The sequence below is a fragment of the Pelodiscus sinensis genome, chromosome 7 (assembly GCF_049634645.1).
Source record: "Pelodiscus sinensis isolate JC-2024 chromosome 7, ASM4963464v1, whole genome shotgun sequence".
NCBI lineage: Eukaryota > Metazoa > Chordata > Testudines > Trionychidae > Pelodiscus > Pelodiscus sinensis.
The window spans coordinates 62,709,018-62,725,707 of NC_134717.1; the positions used below are offsets into that span (position 1 = coordinate 62,709,018).

Consider the following 16,690-nt stretch of genomic DNA (forward strand, 5'->3'; position numbering starts at 1 on the left):
GAGCTCCCAACAGTAATGACAGCACAGGAAAAAAAAGGAATCAAGGAAAACAAGGGACAGAAAGCAGTAAAGCAGCAGGAGGCAGTCAGCTCAATTCTCCCTTTGGATACAAACACACTCACTGAGAGCCAGTTGTTCCTGATTTTGGCACAAAGGGCTTAGACTCTGATCACAGAAACTTTATATTTTGTGGAAGGGCCATTATAAAACTGACCTCTGTTGCCTTCCTCTTTTCAGTGTCAGTCCATTCCTGCCTTCCCCGAATGGACAGCCAGACAGTGAGGTTTTAAATCTGTTAGGGTGACCACTAAGGGTGCTGGGCAAGCAATGTAGTGCCTGTCTTTCTTCAGGAACGTGGGGCACCTTCAGAATACACCTCATTTTGGATGTGGAAGACAGACACTTTTCTTTTAAGTGAACGGGAGTATTATTCGCTTTCAGTATAGATCCCTACAATATACTGGACATGTGTCGTTTTCAAATGCGTAACAGGAGCGGGAGACACACTAATGCCAAACAGGCTTTCTAGGCTTCACACTGAAATGGTACACCATCAGCACTCTGTTATGGATGCGGACGCTGAATCCCTGGAAAGCCAGAAAGCTACTACCTCTAACAAAAAAATGAACATAATGTTATTAAGACTTACTGCAAGGTCTATAGGAAAGAGAAGAGGAGAAAATTTGGTTGTTGTTAATTACCTGACGATTCCTGTTGTCAACATACTCCTCCCAGTAGGAGTAATGTACTAGCGGCCTATAAACCAAGATCTCTAACCTGTAGCAGTAGTTTACCCTCTGACATTCATTTCAGTGTGGTGCTAATTTCAGAGCCAAAGTAGGGCCGTTTAGTAATGATCATTCTCTCACATAGCAGTTTTCATCTTCAAAACACTTCACTCACATTAGGGACACTTTCCATCCTCCTTACAAGATAGGCAAGTAAAAATCCAAATGTCTCTACTAGTTGCAAAGCCCTTTAAATATTGGGCAGTTGTGCAGACAGCGTTAATTGGCTACAAACCCTTTTTAACACAACTACATTTGGCCAGTCTGCACGGGTAGCTCAAACCTTTATTTTAAGAAGTGCTTTCAGTGACAGTCTGGCTAGTATGAACTGGACCAGAGCAGTGAAATCTCTCCCCGAAAGCCATCTAATTAATCAGTGACTCAGCTGGGATAAAGAACTCAGGAGATTGTGGTTTGAAGTCCCTTTTTCAGACCACTAAGCTGTGTTGCCTACTAACACTCCAGTTCTAATATTATTAATCATTCTAAGAACTAGACTCTTGGTGTGACGTTGAAGAACGGCTTAGAAAAAGAGAGAATATTAACTAATTAAACTAGGAGAAAATGGTATTTCCTCTGCCCCGTGATTGTTTGGAGTTTTCTTTCATTTCTTTATTTTTCCTCCTTTGTGCCTTTTAATCCAAACAATACGCACGTCCTTCCTTTCAGCAGCAGTTGGTACAAGGAGATGAATCATTTTGCCTGAACAGGGCACTCACAAGGCAGGGTACGGTCCATCCTTGAAACTCAGCTACCTCAAAGCACATACTGTACCTCCATGGGGGCACTATGGACGGCTGAATCCAGAGCTAAGCGGAGGTCTCCCATGTTGCTGCCTGACATAAAAACAAGGAAACCCAGAGTCAAATTTTCAAAAGGGACTTAGGAGCCTAAGACCCAGTGACTTTCCATGAGATTTAGGCTCCTAAATGCCCTTTGGGTGCTGAAATGCCTTTAAATATGTGACCCTCGGTGTCCTTTGAAAATGGAACTTTGCCTCTCAAATCTCTGAGGCCCTTTTCATATGTTTGTCTCAATCCTCTGCTTTACAGAGCTGATTCTTTTTTATCTGTATTCATTTTATGAATTTTAAAGGTACCGTCACACCGCTGCAACGAATCAACTCTGAAGGGCTCTGCTAATGAATTAGAGATATAATAGCTATAATAAAACTGGACTGTGAACTAAGTCCACACAGCTAAGTATTGAGGCTTATGGTCTTGGAGCCTGGCTAAGCCAAAGCCATGGCAGGATGTAAGGAGTCTACTTATTGGAAACCCAGCTGCTTGTTTGTAATTCTAGATCTCCAAGAGCAACCATTACAGATCCAAGCAGTTTCCTTGGTATTGAAATTAGCCAAGAACGCACCACTCCAGCAGATATTAAAGGGATTTTTAAAAAAATAAATAAAAGTGCCTGCCTTCCTTCCGCGCTGCTTTTCCATTAGTCAAGGTCCACAGCTGAAACAGAGAAACACTGCCAGTCAAAAATCACAAATTCAGAGTAGAAATTAAGAGCTGACTTGACTTGCAAGAGCCAGACTTCACCAGGAGGCAAAAGGCTTATCTTAGTCCCACTTATGCTGAGTTTCTCTGCTCTTTACACTAAGGGCTACGTCTACACTGTGCATTGTTGCGCAATAAGATATGCAAATGAGCTGCGGGGATGAATATCGCCGAGCCTCATTTGCATATCTAATAAGCCTCCATTTTGCAGCACGGGCTTTTGCGCAAGAAGGAGCTGTCTGCACTGCTCCTCCTTGTGCAAAAAACCCCTCTTGCGCAGAGCCGTTCTTCCTGAAAATAAGCGGCAGAATGGCTCTGCGCAAGAGGGGTTTTTTGCGCAAGGACGAGCGTGCAGACAGCTCATTCTCACGCAAAAGCCCGTGCCGCAAAAATGGCAGCTTCTTAGGTATGCAAATGAGGCACGGCGATATTCATCCCTGTGCCGCATTTGCATATCGTATTGTGCAACAATGCGCAGTGTAGATGTAGCCTAAGTGTAAATGTAAATGCACCGTTGACTGCAGAGCCGTTCGGCCTTCTTCACCTAGAGCAGAGGAATGTCATTTCACTTGCTTAGCCCTACCGCCTCGGTGCTAACATTTCACTTCTCTCCCGTATCTCTGCTCCTGAAGATGGAACCCAAACGTCTGAAAAAGAATCTCCCCAAGATCCTGAAGAATGTGAAAGCCGAGGACAGAGTCCTGATTGTGGGTACTACCCGACGGCCCTTTGATGCCGACCTCCGACCTTTCTGCAGAGTTTACCAGAAAATCATTCTAATTCCCAGGCCAGACTATGCGTCGAGATTTGGCAAGTATATTAAATCCACGTGCCAGTTGCTCTTTAACAAGATCAACTGTTTATATGAACACATGCTAAAGGAATAACATGCCACTGGAGGGAATGCCTTTTTCCAGCTATTTTCAGAACATGAAAACCAGGACTATATCAGGGCTCAAAAAAGAACTAGATAAATTCATGGAGGTGAGGTCCGTCAATGGCTATTAGCCAGGATGGGTAGGGATGGTGTCCCTGGCCTCTGTTTGTCAGAGGCTGGGAATGGGCGACAGGAGAGGGATCACATGATGATTCCCTGTTCTCTTTACTCCCGCTGGGGTACCTTGCATTGGCCACTGTTGGAAGACAGGATACTCGGCTAGATGGACCTTTGGTCTGATGTGGTATGGTCGTTCTTATGTTCTTATTATTTAAACTGAACTCATATACAGTGTGCATTTATAGAGAGAAGTCCTGTGAAACTTTATAGACTAACAGATTTATTAGAACATAAGCTTTCGTGGGCAAAGACCCACTTCATCAGTGTACATTTAGGTACACTGAGATTTTCAGTTAACATTATGATATAAAACAATTTTTTTTAAAAATCAGTATAATTAAAAAAGTTTTATTCTCCTGTGGCTGTGCGTCATATTATGTACTGAGGTGTAAGATATATTGAATCTGGACTTGGACTATTATTTTGAGCTCTCTAAGGGTGTGTCTATACAGGAAAGTTATTTCAGAATAACGTCTGTTATTCCGAAATAACTATGTGAGCGTATACACGTCAATTCCGTTATTTCAAAATAATTTTGAAATAATGGACAGCTTATTCTGACTTCTGTAAACCTCATTCTACGAAGAATAATGCTTATTCTGAAATAGTTATTTCAGAATAGGGGCTGTGTAGATGCTCCACTTCCGCTATTTCAAAATAGCCCCTTAGGAGGGCCAATCTACTAGACTATTTGTTGTTTTTTTAGTTTATTCGTGAGATCAGACTTACAAACTGTAGGAAATCTTGTAACATGCTTGAGCACTTTCCTGTTGCCTAGTCCCCCCGTTTCAGAGCTCACATGGAATTTCGATAGCTGATTTCTAACAGCCTTAAAACACCACACGTTCACAACTACAGCTGCTCACACTGCACATGTGCACTATAACCCGTCCATTTTCCTATTGCACACAAGCTTTGGTTTATACCCCGTATGGGAGCAGCAAATACACAATAGCCGTCATTACGTCTGGAGATCTCATATTAGCCATGATGTGTATCAGTTTCACTTCCTATTCATGATCCTCACCTAAGGTGCAAGCTGCGTTGCATAACACAGAGAAACACAATAAGTGTTCTGTGCTGCACATACCAATTTCCCTATCATGAATCAGTGATTCAGCCAATAGTTATGGAGACTAGGTATAAATTAAGGTGAAGAACACAGTTTTCTAGAATGAAAAAGGAAGTCAGTGGTTATGAGACCAAGTCCATAATATCTCCGTTACAATAGAAGGGGAGGTGAAGCAACTTTTTCTCTTACATGGTCTCATAATTGTAACTCTCCCCACGCATATGATTATGCCATGTACTGTCTTCAAACACAGATCCTGGATTTGGCACATACTGCACTACCATACTGCACTACAACAACTGCAATCTTCAGTACACAATTTTTCTAAGTCACTATTTTCATTTGTTTCACTTTTCAGACAAAGGACATATTTTAAAAAGACTTTCTAGGGGTATATGTAAGTCCTGGCTTGACAGAGCCCTGGCTGGGATGACTAAGTTGGGGTTGGTCCTGTTTTTAGCAGGGGGCTGGACTTGATGACCTCCTGAGGTCTCTTCCAGCCCTAGGGTTCTATTATTCTAAGAATCTGTGGGATCTATTGGTGTATAATGATGGGAAACAGCATGACTTTGGGATAGATGCGATATTTTCCTGGCACCCACAAAGCACTAGGCCCTTTCTGCAGTACGAAAAATATGGTCCCTGTCCTCCAGAGGCTGCACACTAAAAGACAAAGGCATGAGAGTTTGCACCATAGAGTTTACAGAAGAGCCTCAAGCCCGCAAAGACACCGATGTTATTTTAGACATGTGCCCAAGTCTTTGGAGGATCGGGACCATGACACCTAAAGCACAGCAATGAGCCCTGGTACCTTTCATGGACAGTAGTGGAATTTGCACACACAACACCTATTCAAAGCATGCTATAGATGTAGGTGACTAACTTTAACCACCTGGGTTTAAAAATCTGACCATGTTATGTGTATGTCTAGATAGATGCACACACAGATATATAAACAGTCGATTAAAATATGCTTATTTAAATTGTGTATTCCCCCCGTATATACAGAGTGCATATAGGCTATGTCTAGACTGCAAGCCTCTTTTGAAAGAGGCTTTTTCAAATATATTTTTGAAAAAGCGTCTTTCGAAAAAGAGCGTCTAGACTACAATCAGTATTTTCGAAAAAGCAAGCTGCTTTTTTGAAAAGAGAGCACCTAGGCAGTCTGGATGCTTTCATTCAAAAAAGCACAGTTTGCATGACATAGCGCCTTTTTTTGAAAGAGCACTTCCGAAAGAAGGAGTTGTTCCTTGTAAAACGAGGTTTTCTGCGGTTCGAAAAACAGCCATGTTCTTTCGATTTACTTTCGAAAGAACACAGCAGCAGTCTAGATGGAGGGGAAGTTTTTTTGAAAAAAAGGCCACTTTTTTAAAAAAAAACCTGTAGTCTAGACACACCCTAGATAGATAGATAGATAGATAGATAGATAGATAGATAGATAGATAGATAGATAGATAGATAGATAGATAGATAGATAGATAGATAGATAGATAGATAGATAGATAGATAGATAGATGTGGAGTATGGGGAGAGAGAGAGAGATAGATTCAAATCTTTTGGTTTTGTTGATTGCACTGATTTTCTAGATTTCCATTTTCCTTCCCGGAAAGCACTTTTGGTTCAAAGCGATTAGCCAGATCCCTCTTTTCCCACTCCCTCACACGTTTTTGGGTTTCTCTTCCCTCCCCCGTGGGATAAACAGTCTTATGGAAACACATCATCCAGCAGAATGGCGGAGCAGTCACCAAATCATTGAACATCAGCTGCCTGGCAAAGGTTTCCGATGGGTTCACCCAGGGCCACATCATCTATGCCGTGCAAACCATCCTCAGTGAGCGACGCCTCCGGCAGATGAATCACAAGCCGCTGATAGCCGCTGAGTTCCTGAGCTCCCTTGCCAGGCAGGATCCAGTGTACCAAGAGGAAGAAGAAACGTACAAGGTGAAATTAACCCCATGTTCACAGGGCTCTTTTGGCTCTCCCTTTCGGCGTTCTCACTCCCCTCTCACGGGTGTGCCCTCTAATTCCAACCAGACACGGCCTGTCCAGGTGCATCTGACACTGTGTCTGCACTGGATTGGAATTAGCACTGAATGTCTCTCTGGATTAGAGTCGCTATGTCTCCTCATTGCTCGTGCTGGCCTCACCAGTGTACGGGGGCTCAGCCTGTTTTTGTGCCATGGCACAGGGCGGATGATTACCAAATGGCCTTCCCGGGACCATTCAGAGATGAGTCTCAGCTGGTCCTAAGAATTCCATCACCCACACAGAATTTCTTCAGAGAAGTCAAGGCTTCAAGGGGCCACCCCTCAAAAGTTTGTCCCCAACCCACCAACAGCCCCTCCCCGCCAAGTACAGGCCAGGCAACGTATTCACACCCACCTCGGTTTGGGTTAGGGATGCAAAAATCCCATTGAAAATGTTAACCGGTTCAACTCTACGTTAAACCAGTTAACAGCCTGCCCATGGCGTGGCACAGCGGGCCCAGCCTCTCACCCACAGCGGCTGCTCCGGCCTGACTGGGCTGGAGCAGCTCCCGCCTGCGGCACGGCATGGTGGGCCCGGCCGGGCTAGAGGAGCCACCCGGGCCGAGCACTGCTTAACTGGTTACCCCAGTATGCTTAGTGGGTAACCAGCCAATTGGTTATCCCTAGTTAGAAGGAGACACTGTATAATGCCAGGGCAGCAGAGAGAGTTGGAAAGGGAGACTTGAAGAGCAGGTGTTCTATTCGGTCAGAATGGCAGGAGTGTGGAGCACATTATTATAGCTACTCCACTGCTGGCTGCCCATGTCGCTACTGAGGCGTTTTGTTTACCTGTTTAAAGCGTTTAATTCTCAAGACACTCCAAGCCCCACCAGGGTGAATGGAGGTGCTGCAGGTGTAAGTGTGGAGGCAAAGAGAGATGGGAGCTGACCTAAGTAGGATTCTGAGGTGAGAGTTAGAAGTCAAGCCATCGGTCCTTTGAGAGGAAAAAAGCCAAATCCAGTCCAGACAGAACGGACCATGACATTGTTAACACAGACACAGACACTTCAGGTCTGGGGAAACGTTATTTCATGCGCACAACTGATTTTCAAATATTAAACGGTCAGCCATTTTTTATTATTTTAACATATCGCAGAGAGCTCGTATTGAGACGCCAGTCCAAGAGCTTCGCAAGTTTGCCAAGCAACCCAAACTAACCCATTTACAAGACACAGGACTACGAATACGCACATGAAACCAATACACGGCTTTTTCAAAATTATTTGTTTCGCTTTCCCACTGAAATTAAAATCAGCGCAACACATTTGGAGAACTACTGGAAAAAGTATGCGCTTGTAAACTGCCAAGTTTCAGATCAGAGGCAATTTTGCAAGACCTACATACGCTTGGAAATAGAGTTGATCATAGAAGTTCTACCATTCCCATAACCATAGCAACACAAATGACACACCATTAAGTATTCATGTTAATGAGGGACTCTGCAAGCGGATGATTGCTGCACTTCTTGTTATAAGAGTGTACTCAAGAGTTCTAAGAGATCTTGTTTCAGCTTCTCTGCAAGCCAACCAGGGTTGTAAGGTTTTTGATAGGAACACTCTATCGTAGATGCAAAAGTTACTTAAATGTTCTTTCATTCTTTTTTTTCCTCCCCTTCCTTTTTTTCCTGGGGAGGCGACGGACAGGCCTGTTGAATCGCTACTCCATCTAGTCAAACCCCCTGCTTTGAACAGATGATCTCCTGAGCGCTCTTCCAACTCTAATCTGATTTGCTTCTCCAGGTTTGGTATGCCAAGACACCCCTGGGGAAAGCTCGAGCCCGAGAACTGATGGTAGGCGAGGAAGTCGAACAAGGGAAAGGAAAAGGGAAAGGAAAAGGAAAAGAGAAAGGGAAAAAGAAGGAAGGAAAGAAAGGGAAAAAGAAGAAGAAGTAATGTATTTCCTTGAGAAGGTCTCACCTGGCAATACATCCCAGGAAACTTCTTGATTCATCCCTGTGAAGAGGGAAGTGTATATCTGTGTGTTCCATGAAATCACAGCTGCCAACAGGACGAGACACCAGTGTGACATTTAATTCCCAAGAGATGACTAGCGAATGACCACTGACTTTCTCAAGTTTCTAAAAGCTTTTAAAAGTTACTTAGGACTTATACCATTCATGTCGTAGGCAAAACTTCTTACTGATTTTAATGAGGAATTTTGCTTAAACCCTGATGTTGTGTTAAGAGCCTTTGATTATTTTTATTTTAATAACTTAGATGCTTTATGACTTAGATGTTTATAAAACTAACTGCTTTCTGTACCTGTATGTCTAGTGTATTATAATTCTAAATAAACTTGTTACAAAGGCTCTGTTCAATTTTTGTCTGACCATGGGCTGTTACCACACAGGCCACTGTGGTCTCCCACAGTTAGTTACAGAGTCACCATGCACAAACATTCACCCACACAAATGTAGTAGAAAACACAAAAAGCATCATACCCTGGGGAAATTCACTTTGGGGGTTTTTATTTCAAAGAATGTTGGTGAACACTGTCTTGTGGTATTTGACTAGCTCAAACCACAGTGCTGCAGTATTCAGTTGCCAACAGTTGCAAAGAAAAAGTCTTCTTGCAAAGGTTGGAACTTTAAGAAGCCATGGAAATGCTTCTATTGGTGCTTTGGGTTGCAAGATGGTTTCAACAAAAATATGGGACACGCCTAACATTACATCACATCACAATCTACATTACATCTTATTTAGAAAATACCTGAGACATTTCTATTTTCTCATTTCTATTTTCTCAATTTGTTTCCCGAACAAAAAGCTCAAATACTGGCCTATCCAGTTCAAAACCAGACACCTGGAAACCCTATTGGTGCTAGATTTTAGGCTAAATTTGACCTGGCCTGCACAAAGTTTTTCAAAAATATGCACAGTGTATAGCACAGGCCCTCGCCCTGCAAAGACATTATACGCATGAGCAAGTCCATTGATTTCGACAGAACCAATCCATTGTCTTCAGAGAGACATCTCATTTGTATGACATCGTGACATGCACTCAAGTCTCTGCAGGACTGGGGTCGTGCTTTGCGTACATGGAAGCTTGCAACAAGAAAATATGCGTAAGTCTAAAAAAGCTTATGTGAGAAACTATCTGCATAAAAGAGGATTTGGGAGATCATGTCCCTGAGCACACAGGGAAGAACTAGTTGATTCTGGTTTAATGAACCCTCTGTTTCCTTCCACAGAGATGGGGCAGTATAGGCCCATTGAGTCACTGCTACATCTAGTACATCGGCTTAGAGCAGGGGGTTGGACTAGATGACCTCCTGAGCTCTCTTCCAACCCTAGTCTTCTATGAATCTACAGCTGACGATGCTTCAGAAATAGGCCTCATTTGGCCCTAACCATTACAGTCCCGGAGTAGCTCCCATCATTCATGTTTTCTTAACCTGATTACTTACCCCGTGAGGAAATATCCCCAGGTTTACTAGTGGGCATTGAGATATGGGGAGGATTGAAGGACCTACCCGAGTTCCCACAAGAATTTTGTGGCTGAGCTGAAATAGAACCCATGTTTTCAGAGGCTCAGTTCACCACCCAATGCACTGACTCATCTGTCCTATGCTCAATGGAAATGAAATAATTCCAAGTAGGAATCCGTCCAAGCCTGGCAATTTTCAGAGCCAAAGCCAAGCTCTGTCTTTGCGCAGGCTTCATTTTCCCCACCCCATCTGGAGCAGTTGGAAGCCCGTTGGTAATTAGTCCCCGGGCTCCTAGCATCTTGACACGTAGTGAACAATGAGATTCTATGAGCATGATGTGTGTCCTTTATTTAATCACTTGCCCAGAACAACTGCAACATTTGGTGTCGTTTTTTTTACAGACGCTCCGCTGCAGCCTGTTGATAGGTTTACCAAGTCGGGCCTCCTGATTTTAACACACGCCAAACAAAAGAATCTCCACCTATCCTTCCTGAAGAGGTCCCGGCGCAAAAAAAGAAAAATGACATTGCTAATTAATGTAGCCACTCTCTGTAGTTACAACTAATTGGAACAAATTTTGCCCTCAGCTCCACCAACTTCTCGCAACAGTCTAGTTATGTTCAACTTCAGCAGCGTAACACAATCCCTTGCTGATTTCTCCATTTTACGACTCCCGACGGAATCCCCGTGAAAACGTGTGCCGCTGTTCCGCTGCGAGAATTGTTCATTCTGTGCGGTGCAGGAAGCTAAGCAGCAAAGCAGAGGAACGGAGCTGTCATGCTCATTTATAGATGTGAGTGATCTACAGAGATATCGGTTAAATTATTTAAGTGTCCCATTATTATTAAATTGCTGGGCATTCATTGTAAGAACAGTCATGATACAGTAACTAATTTGGTATTAATGCGACTGTCAGAGTTTCATTGCAGTTATTCTGTAATTCATCATGGGATAATTTACCAATAAATTAATTGGCTTAATTGCTTGCTACAAACCCAGGAGAACTACATATGATGTGACTTTTTTCAATGTTCCTATTTCCTTCCTATTTCTCCTTTAGCGGTCAGTCTCGTCGGGTGAAAAATGTGCTCTGAAGTTTTCTAAGTACGTCGGTGCCACCATAAGTAGGGAGACAAATTGAACTATTCAATGGGCACAAAATACCTGGACTGGCCCTTCCTATTGTCACAGTGTTTTCAACATAGCTTTGTGCAATTTCAGTGTGTTGAAGTGGAAGTCGGATATTTCAGACTAGTAACGAATAGGCATGTGGATGAGTAACCAGGCAACCGGTTACCCGGTAAGCATCACCTTTAACAGCTGATGCTTACCAGGTAACAGTTAACCATTTGGAGCAGCCCTCTTCTCCTGTTTAATCAGTTAACTGGTTAAAGGTTAATGTTTAACCAGTTAATTAATTGAACAGGATTTTGCATCCTTAGTAACAACCCACTAATTGTCTCAAGTTGACTATAGTCTAGTGTTTAGAGCCTAGATCCCACCATCAGACGCCTTGAGTTGTGTGCTTGGCACCTGACTAATTGTAGGACTCTGGCCACAAATTTTCAAGGAGACCATTCATCTGAGTTCCCAGATGCAGATTCTTAAATGTTTACACTGTGCACCAAAAACTAAGCTTTCCAAAACTCATGGAGTGTAGGACCTATGTATCTGTGCTTCAACTTCCGTGTGTGAAATCATTCTTCTTCCTATCTATCTCACCAGGGGGCTTGGGAGTCTTGGCTTGTGTCTGTGCAGCATTTCAGAGATCGTGGGCTAAAAGCGGCCAGTAGAAATTACAAACTATGTTAGATTTGTTTCTGTTACGATCAGGCAAGTTGTTTCTATTTTCACTTACAAACGGAATTACACGCCCTTTCCTAATATGCCTAAAATGGCACATCATTTACTAGCTGTATGTGGAAAAAGGATGGAAAAGATGTGGAAAGTATTTTGCCATTGCACTGAAAGTTTTAGGCAACTAACGTCAACTAACATAAAACAAATGTTACCGTAAAGCATAAAATATAGTCTCAGATAACAAATGCATGAGCTTTTTCTCCTGGCTGGTAAATTCAAGGTTTGCATTTTAGAAACAAAATTTCTATGAAAGATTACAATTAGATAATTGATTAGATGAGATAATTAGATTACAATTAGAGAATAGTACATGAAATCAATTTCACAGAGCCGGGAAGGCAAAAGACATATATTATTATGCTCCAGAGCTACAAATAAGTCATTTATATCCACTCATTAATTTCCATCCAACGTTTATTAATCGAGAAGAAAATATTGGTGGGGAATTAAAACATTGAAAAGGTGACTTCTAAACCTAAGTCTAACAGAAGCCCCAATAAGGCTTTCTACTGTTTGCAAGACAAATTGATTGTTTGTAAATACTCTCAGATATGGAAAGTATTTCTCGAGGTATTAAATGTCTGAAGGAAAAATGCCAGTTTTTCATTTGCCTTATTTATTCACAGGTTGTACTGGTTTAACTCGACTGGCACTTTGCTGTTGCACTGAAATTTTGGACAATTCACATTGATTCCAAGAAAAGAAAAGGTATTGTTAAAATAATATAAACTGAGCACTTCCCAACAGGAAAATCTCTATGGGAACATCTACACTAGCCCCCTAGATCGATCTAGGGAAGCTAATGAGGGCGACCAGAATTGCAAACGAAGCGTGGGATTTAAATATCCCGTGCTTAATTTGCATGTTCCCGGCTGGTCGCCCATTTTAGAAATTGACTAGCCCGAAGTAACTGCCCGCGTCTACACACGGCAGTGAAACGGGATTCCGATTTAAAGCCCCTAATCTGAATTAGCTGTAAACCCCATTGCAGAAGGAATACCAGCTAATTCAGGTAACGGCTTTAATTTGGAATCCTGTTTCACTGCCATGTGTAGACACGGGCAGTTACTTCGGGCTAGTCAATTTCTAAAATGGCGACCGGAAGGGAACATGCAAATCAAGTGCAGGATATTTAAATCCTGGGCTTGATTTGCAATTCCAGTCGCCCTCATTAGCCTCCCTAGATTGATCTAGGGGGCTAGTGTAGACGTACCCTATGTTATTAATACTCAGTTGAACCAGCAATTTTTAGATGAACAGTTACAATCTCACTGTCAATCCCAGCATCCCTGCCATACCCTTTGTGTGGGCTCAATTATACCTATAAAACTTATTTCCATAGGGAAAATAGCTACACTAGTATAAGCCCATTTATATCAGTCTAACTGCCGGTAAAATAAATCACACCACTAACCAAAATAGTTGTAGGTTGAACCTCTCTAGTCCTGCAACCTGGGGACTTGACCGGTGCCAAACCAGAGAATCTACCCAACTATGGGAAGTCAATATTGTGTAGCAGCTTTACTCACATTTCCACTGCTTACTGGGCTCTTAGAAGACATTTAGGAGTAAATTAGAGCTAAAGAACAGCACAGGACACTGAGAGCTAGGACTGGTGACTGTAAACAAACTTTATGGGACCACGGGAAACTTGGCCATACCCACAATAAGTGGACATCCCAGCTAACTCAAATCATGCCAGACCATGGAGGTTGCCGGACTAGAGAGGTTCAACCTGTAGCATCACCATCTGGGTAGACCAGGCCTTAAAACATAAACCAAGAAAGGCTGTGTAACTCCTTGAGGGTCAAGTGTAATATGTATGCAGTCTGCTTGGCTTTTACATGGTGCTACTCTTTTACAAAGAACGTGAGGAGCTATGCAAGCACTGCTCTGTTGAATAGACATCCGCAGGTAAAGACCAGAGGAGGGAGTTATGGGATTCCTGCTGTCGAGTGTCTGATCATGGCAAACATGTCGTCAAAGCACTTCAATGTCCTGTGGCAAGAATTGCTCCTGAAGGTCAACATGGGAGTTCTCGATCAGTCCATCCCTAAGCATAGACGTAGGCTATGGTTGTGAGCGCCCAGCAATGACTATCACAGTGCAAGAAACAGAAATCACTCATAAAAAAGGTGCTTTAGGAAATGAATCAATACAAATACGCCACCAACTAAAGCCATTGGGATATGTTGTTCTTGAACTGTCCTCAACAGTGCACCCTCAACACATTGTCATGGAGTTCTTAAAAGTACTTGCTGCTAGTCTAGCTTTGCTTCCATTGAAGTTGGTACAGGTTGAACCAGGCTGAAACTTGGCCACACCCATGAAAAGTGGATGTCTGCCTAACTAAAATCATGCCGGACCACGGATGTTTCCGAACCAGATTGTTACAGATTAGAGAGGTTCCACCTATAATAAAGCTCCCACAGAGTTAAATGAGAGAACAGTGAGGCCTATGTACTAGAGAGAAGTCCACCCTGATGCCCACAGAGTACGGTGATGGGTGCTTCACTGAAGTAATCTAATGTGAGATGGGGAGGAGGAAACTGAGAATGTATGGGAAGGGGTCAGTGGGGCAAATATTGGGAGGGAAATTATCTGGGAGCCAACTGTTCATGGACTTTCCTATTCTGCAAACATCCTCAGAACCTATTAAACCCACACATGGGTTCTGACTTCACATGGACATTTTGCACGGTCCTACTACAGCGTATTTTAGGCTAGAAGCCGAATTGCTCTTTTGAGGAAGAGCTACTTTTGGAAGGAAAGTCAGCACTAGCCCCATGAACCAGCATTCGGGGTTAGACACAGCTTGCAGGATTTCATTCGACCTTTGAGTCGAGCCCAGAAGAAATCCCTACCACACATGCAAACAGTCTCTCCAGCAGATCCTATTGGCAAAGAAGGGACATGGCCATTCCAAGCCCTGGTCTAATCCAAGTACAAGACGTTTATTAAAAACCAGAGAAGGCTAAAAGCACTATGAAGTCATGTTTCTACAATGTATGCCTGGGGTATTATTAGAGAGCTGGTGTATGTCAAGCTCTCAGGTTCTGTCGTTAGTGCCAAAGCCCTTTAATCAGACAACGCAGCTCCTGTTCTATCCAGAGCCAACATTCGCCTTTGATCCTTGCCCGTTTCAAATGAAATATTTTTTCTTGGTACTCTTCACTGACCAATGTGGAGATAATGCGGCCGGGATGGCATCTGCTCTCCAGAAAGAGCTGACTCCTTTCGGATGTGGGTTTTACAGAGAGCCCTTTCGTGTTCGATAGTAAGACTCCAATCCTTTTCTGCTCCCTTGCAAAACTCCCTTCTCTAGCAGAGCAATACAAACATATTGCATTGTCACCAGGCAGAAGAAAAACGGTGCTCCGAAGAAGAGGTGAGAAGCCTGTGACGGGGCAAGGCAGCCCCACACTGAACTAGCAAGGCCCAGCCAGGGTTACCTAGCTACAGAGGCCCCACCCCTGCAGCCCTACCGGGCATGCCCAGGCTGTAGCCCTACTATAAAAGCCAGGGGAAGGCCTCAGTCAGAGGAGACAGCTGGAGGCGAAGGGATAGGAAGGAGGCTCCTGCACAGTGGTGGCGAAGGCCTCCAGGAGAGGCCAGAGGGGACGCGGAGGCGAGCTGGTGCGACCCAGAGACTGTCTGTCGAGGAGACGCCAGCCCGGAGGCCACCGCAAGCCGGGCAAGTACAGGGGAAGAAGCCCCGGGGACCCAGGTAGGAAGTGGCCCAGGGCAGGAGTGGGAGCCGCCCCGAGAACCTTGGCGCGTTTCGGTTGGTTTTCCCCGCTGGGGGAGTGACCTGCTACCTGGTCGCTCACAGGGCCCTGGGCCGGGACCTGGTGGAGTAAGGTGGGCCCGGGTCCCCCTACCTGCGGTTGTATCCCCGCGACTACCCTGCAGACTGCGTTGTGGACTCAGGCCGGAGGGCCTTGGCCTGGCTTAAAGGACCAGCGATAGACTGTGTTGTGGTCACGGGCCAGGGGGCCTTAGGCTTAAAGGGGACAGGCAAGAGGGGCCCGCCACAATGCCCAAAAATGCTTGTGTTTTCGAACCAGAACTCTGCTCTGGGCAGAAACTGAATTGTCCATTACGAATGGACTGTCTGAGGTTCTCCCAAAAGCAGCAATAAGCCGGGCTGCTCTCGCGTGTGCATTAGGGCCAGAGAGGGAAATTCACCCCAAGGGCAAAGTACGCACCAGTCCCTGCACATGGCTGACGCCTCTCTCTGTGACTGAAATGAGATTTAGGAGTGCAGATGTGCTCCCCTGTAAATGTGCCTCCGTGAGCCCCTCTATCATTTCTTCCAATGTACTTACATCAGGAGCTGGGCAGCTTCCGATGTTGGGCCTGATCCTGCAACCTCTTAGCATGCTGAACTCTCACTCGACACAAGAGAGGAGGAAGTGCGGTTCAGTGGTTAGGGCTCTAGCCTAGGACATGCTACACCGAGTTTCAAGTTCCGGCTCTGCCACCGATTCTATGTGTGACCTTGGTCAAGTCACCTAGTCCGGATCCAGAAAGATGTTTAGCGGCCTGGGTGGACAGAAATGAGGTAGCACACTAAAAATTACAGCATGGATGTTGTGGCATCAGGGGAGGCTTGGACTAGGCCCCTGGCCCTGCGCTAGTGAGGGCTAACTTCTGCACAGCATCCACTCCCTACTCTCAGCAAGCTAGCTCGGTTCAAGCAAGCACAAGCCTGTCTCAGCTGGGCTGGGAGGCTCGTGCCCAGCTGCAGCATAGACAGCATCTCTGCTCCTGTTCAGCCCCTGGAAAATACCGGTAACAACACTTCCCGGCTGCTGTGACCACAGTGGCCTGAGAGCTCCCTGCATTGCGCTTGCAGGATTGATCCCTCAGCAAACAACGTGAAATGACCAATAGCTGCTGAAGGAATTTCATGCCTCTTCAGAGATGGCCGAGGGGAGAGAAAGTTCCTGTG

At 44.4% G+C, this 16,690-nt stretch overlaps 1 protein-coding gene across 1 annotated transcript in view; it reads left to right on the forward strand.

Moving 5' to 3' along the window:
- DRC11 (dynein regulatory complex subunit 11) overlaps positions 1–8,757 on the forward strand; it is a 120,839-nt gene extending 112,082 nt beyond the window's left edge. The window contains exons 17-19 of the mRNA XM_006127447.4: positions 2,926–3,103; positions 6,125–6,363; positions 8,189–8,757. Of these exons, the coding sequence (XP_006127509.2) occupies positions 2,926–3,103; positions 6,125–6,363; positions 8,189–8,341 (570 nt within the window). The 3' untranslated portion in view covers positions 8,342–8,757. The remainder of the gene's footprint in view (positions 1–2,925; positions 3,104–6,124; positions 6,364–8,188) is intronic.
- The last annotated feature ends 7,933 nt before the right edge of the window (positions 8,758–16,690 follow it).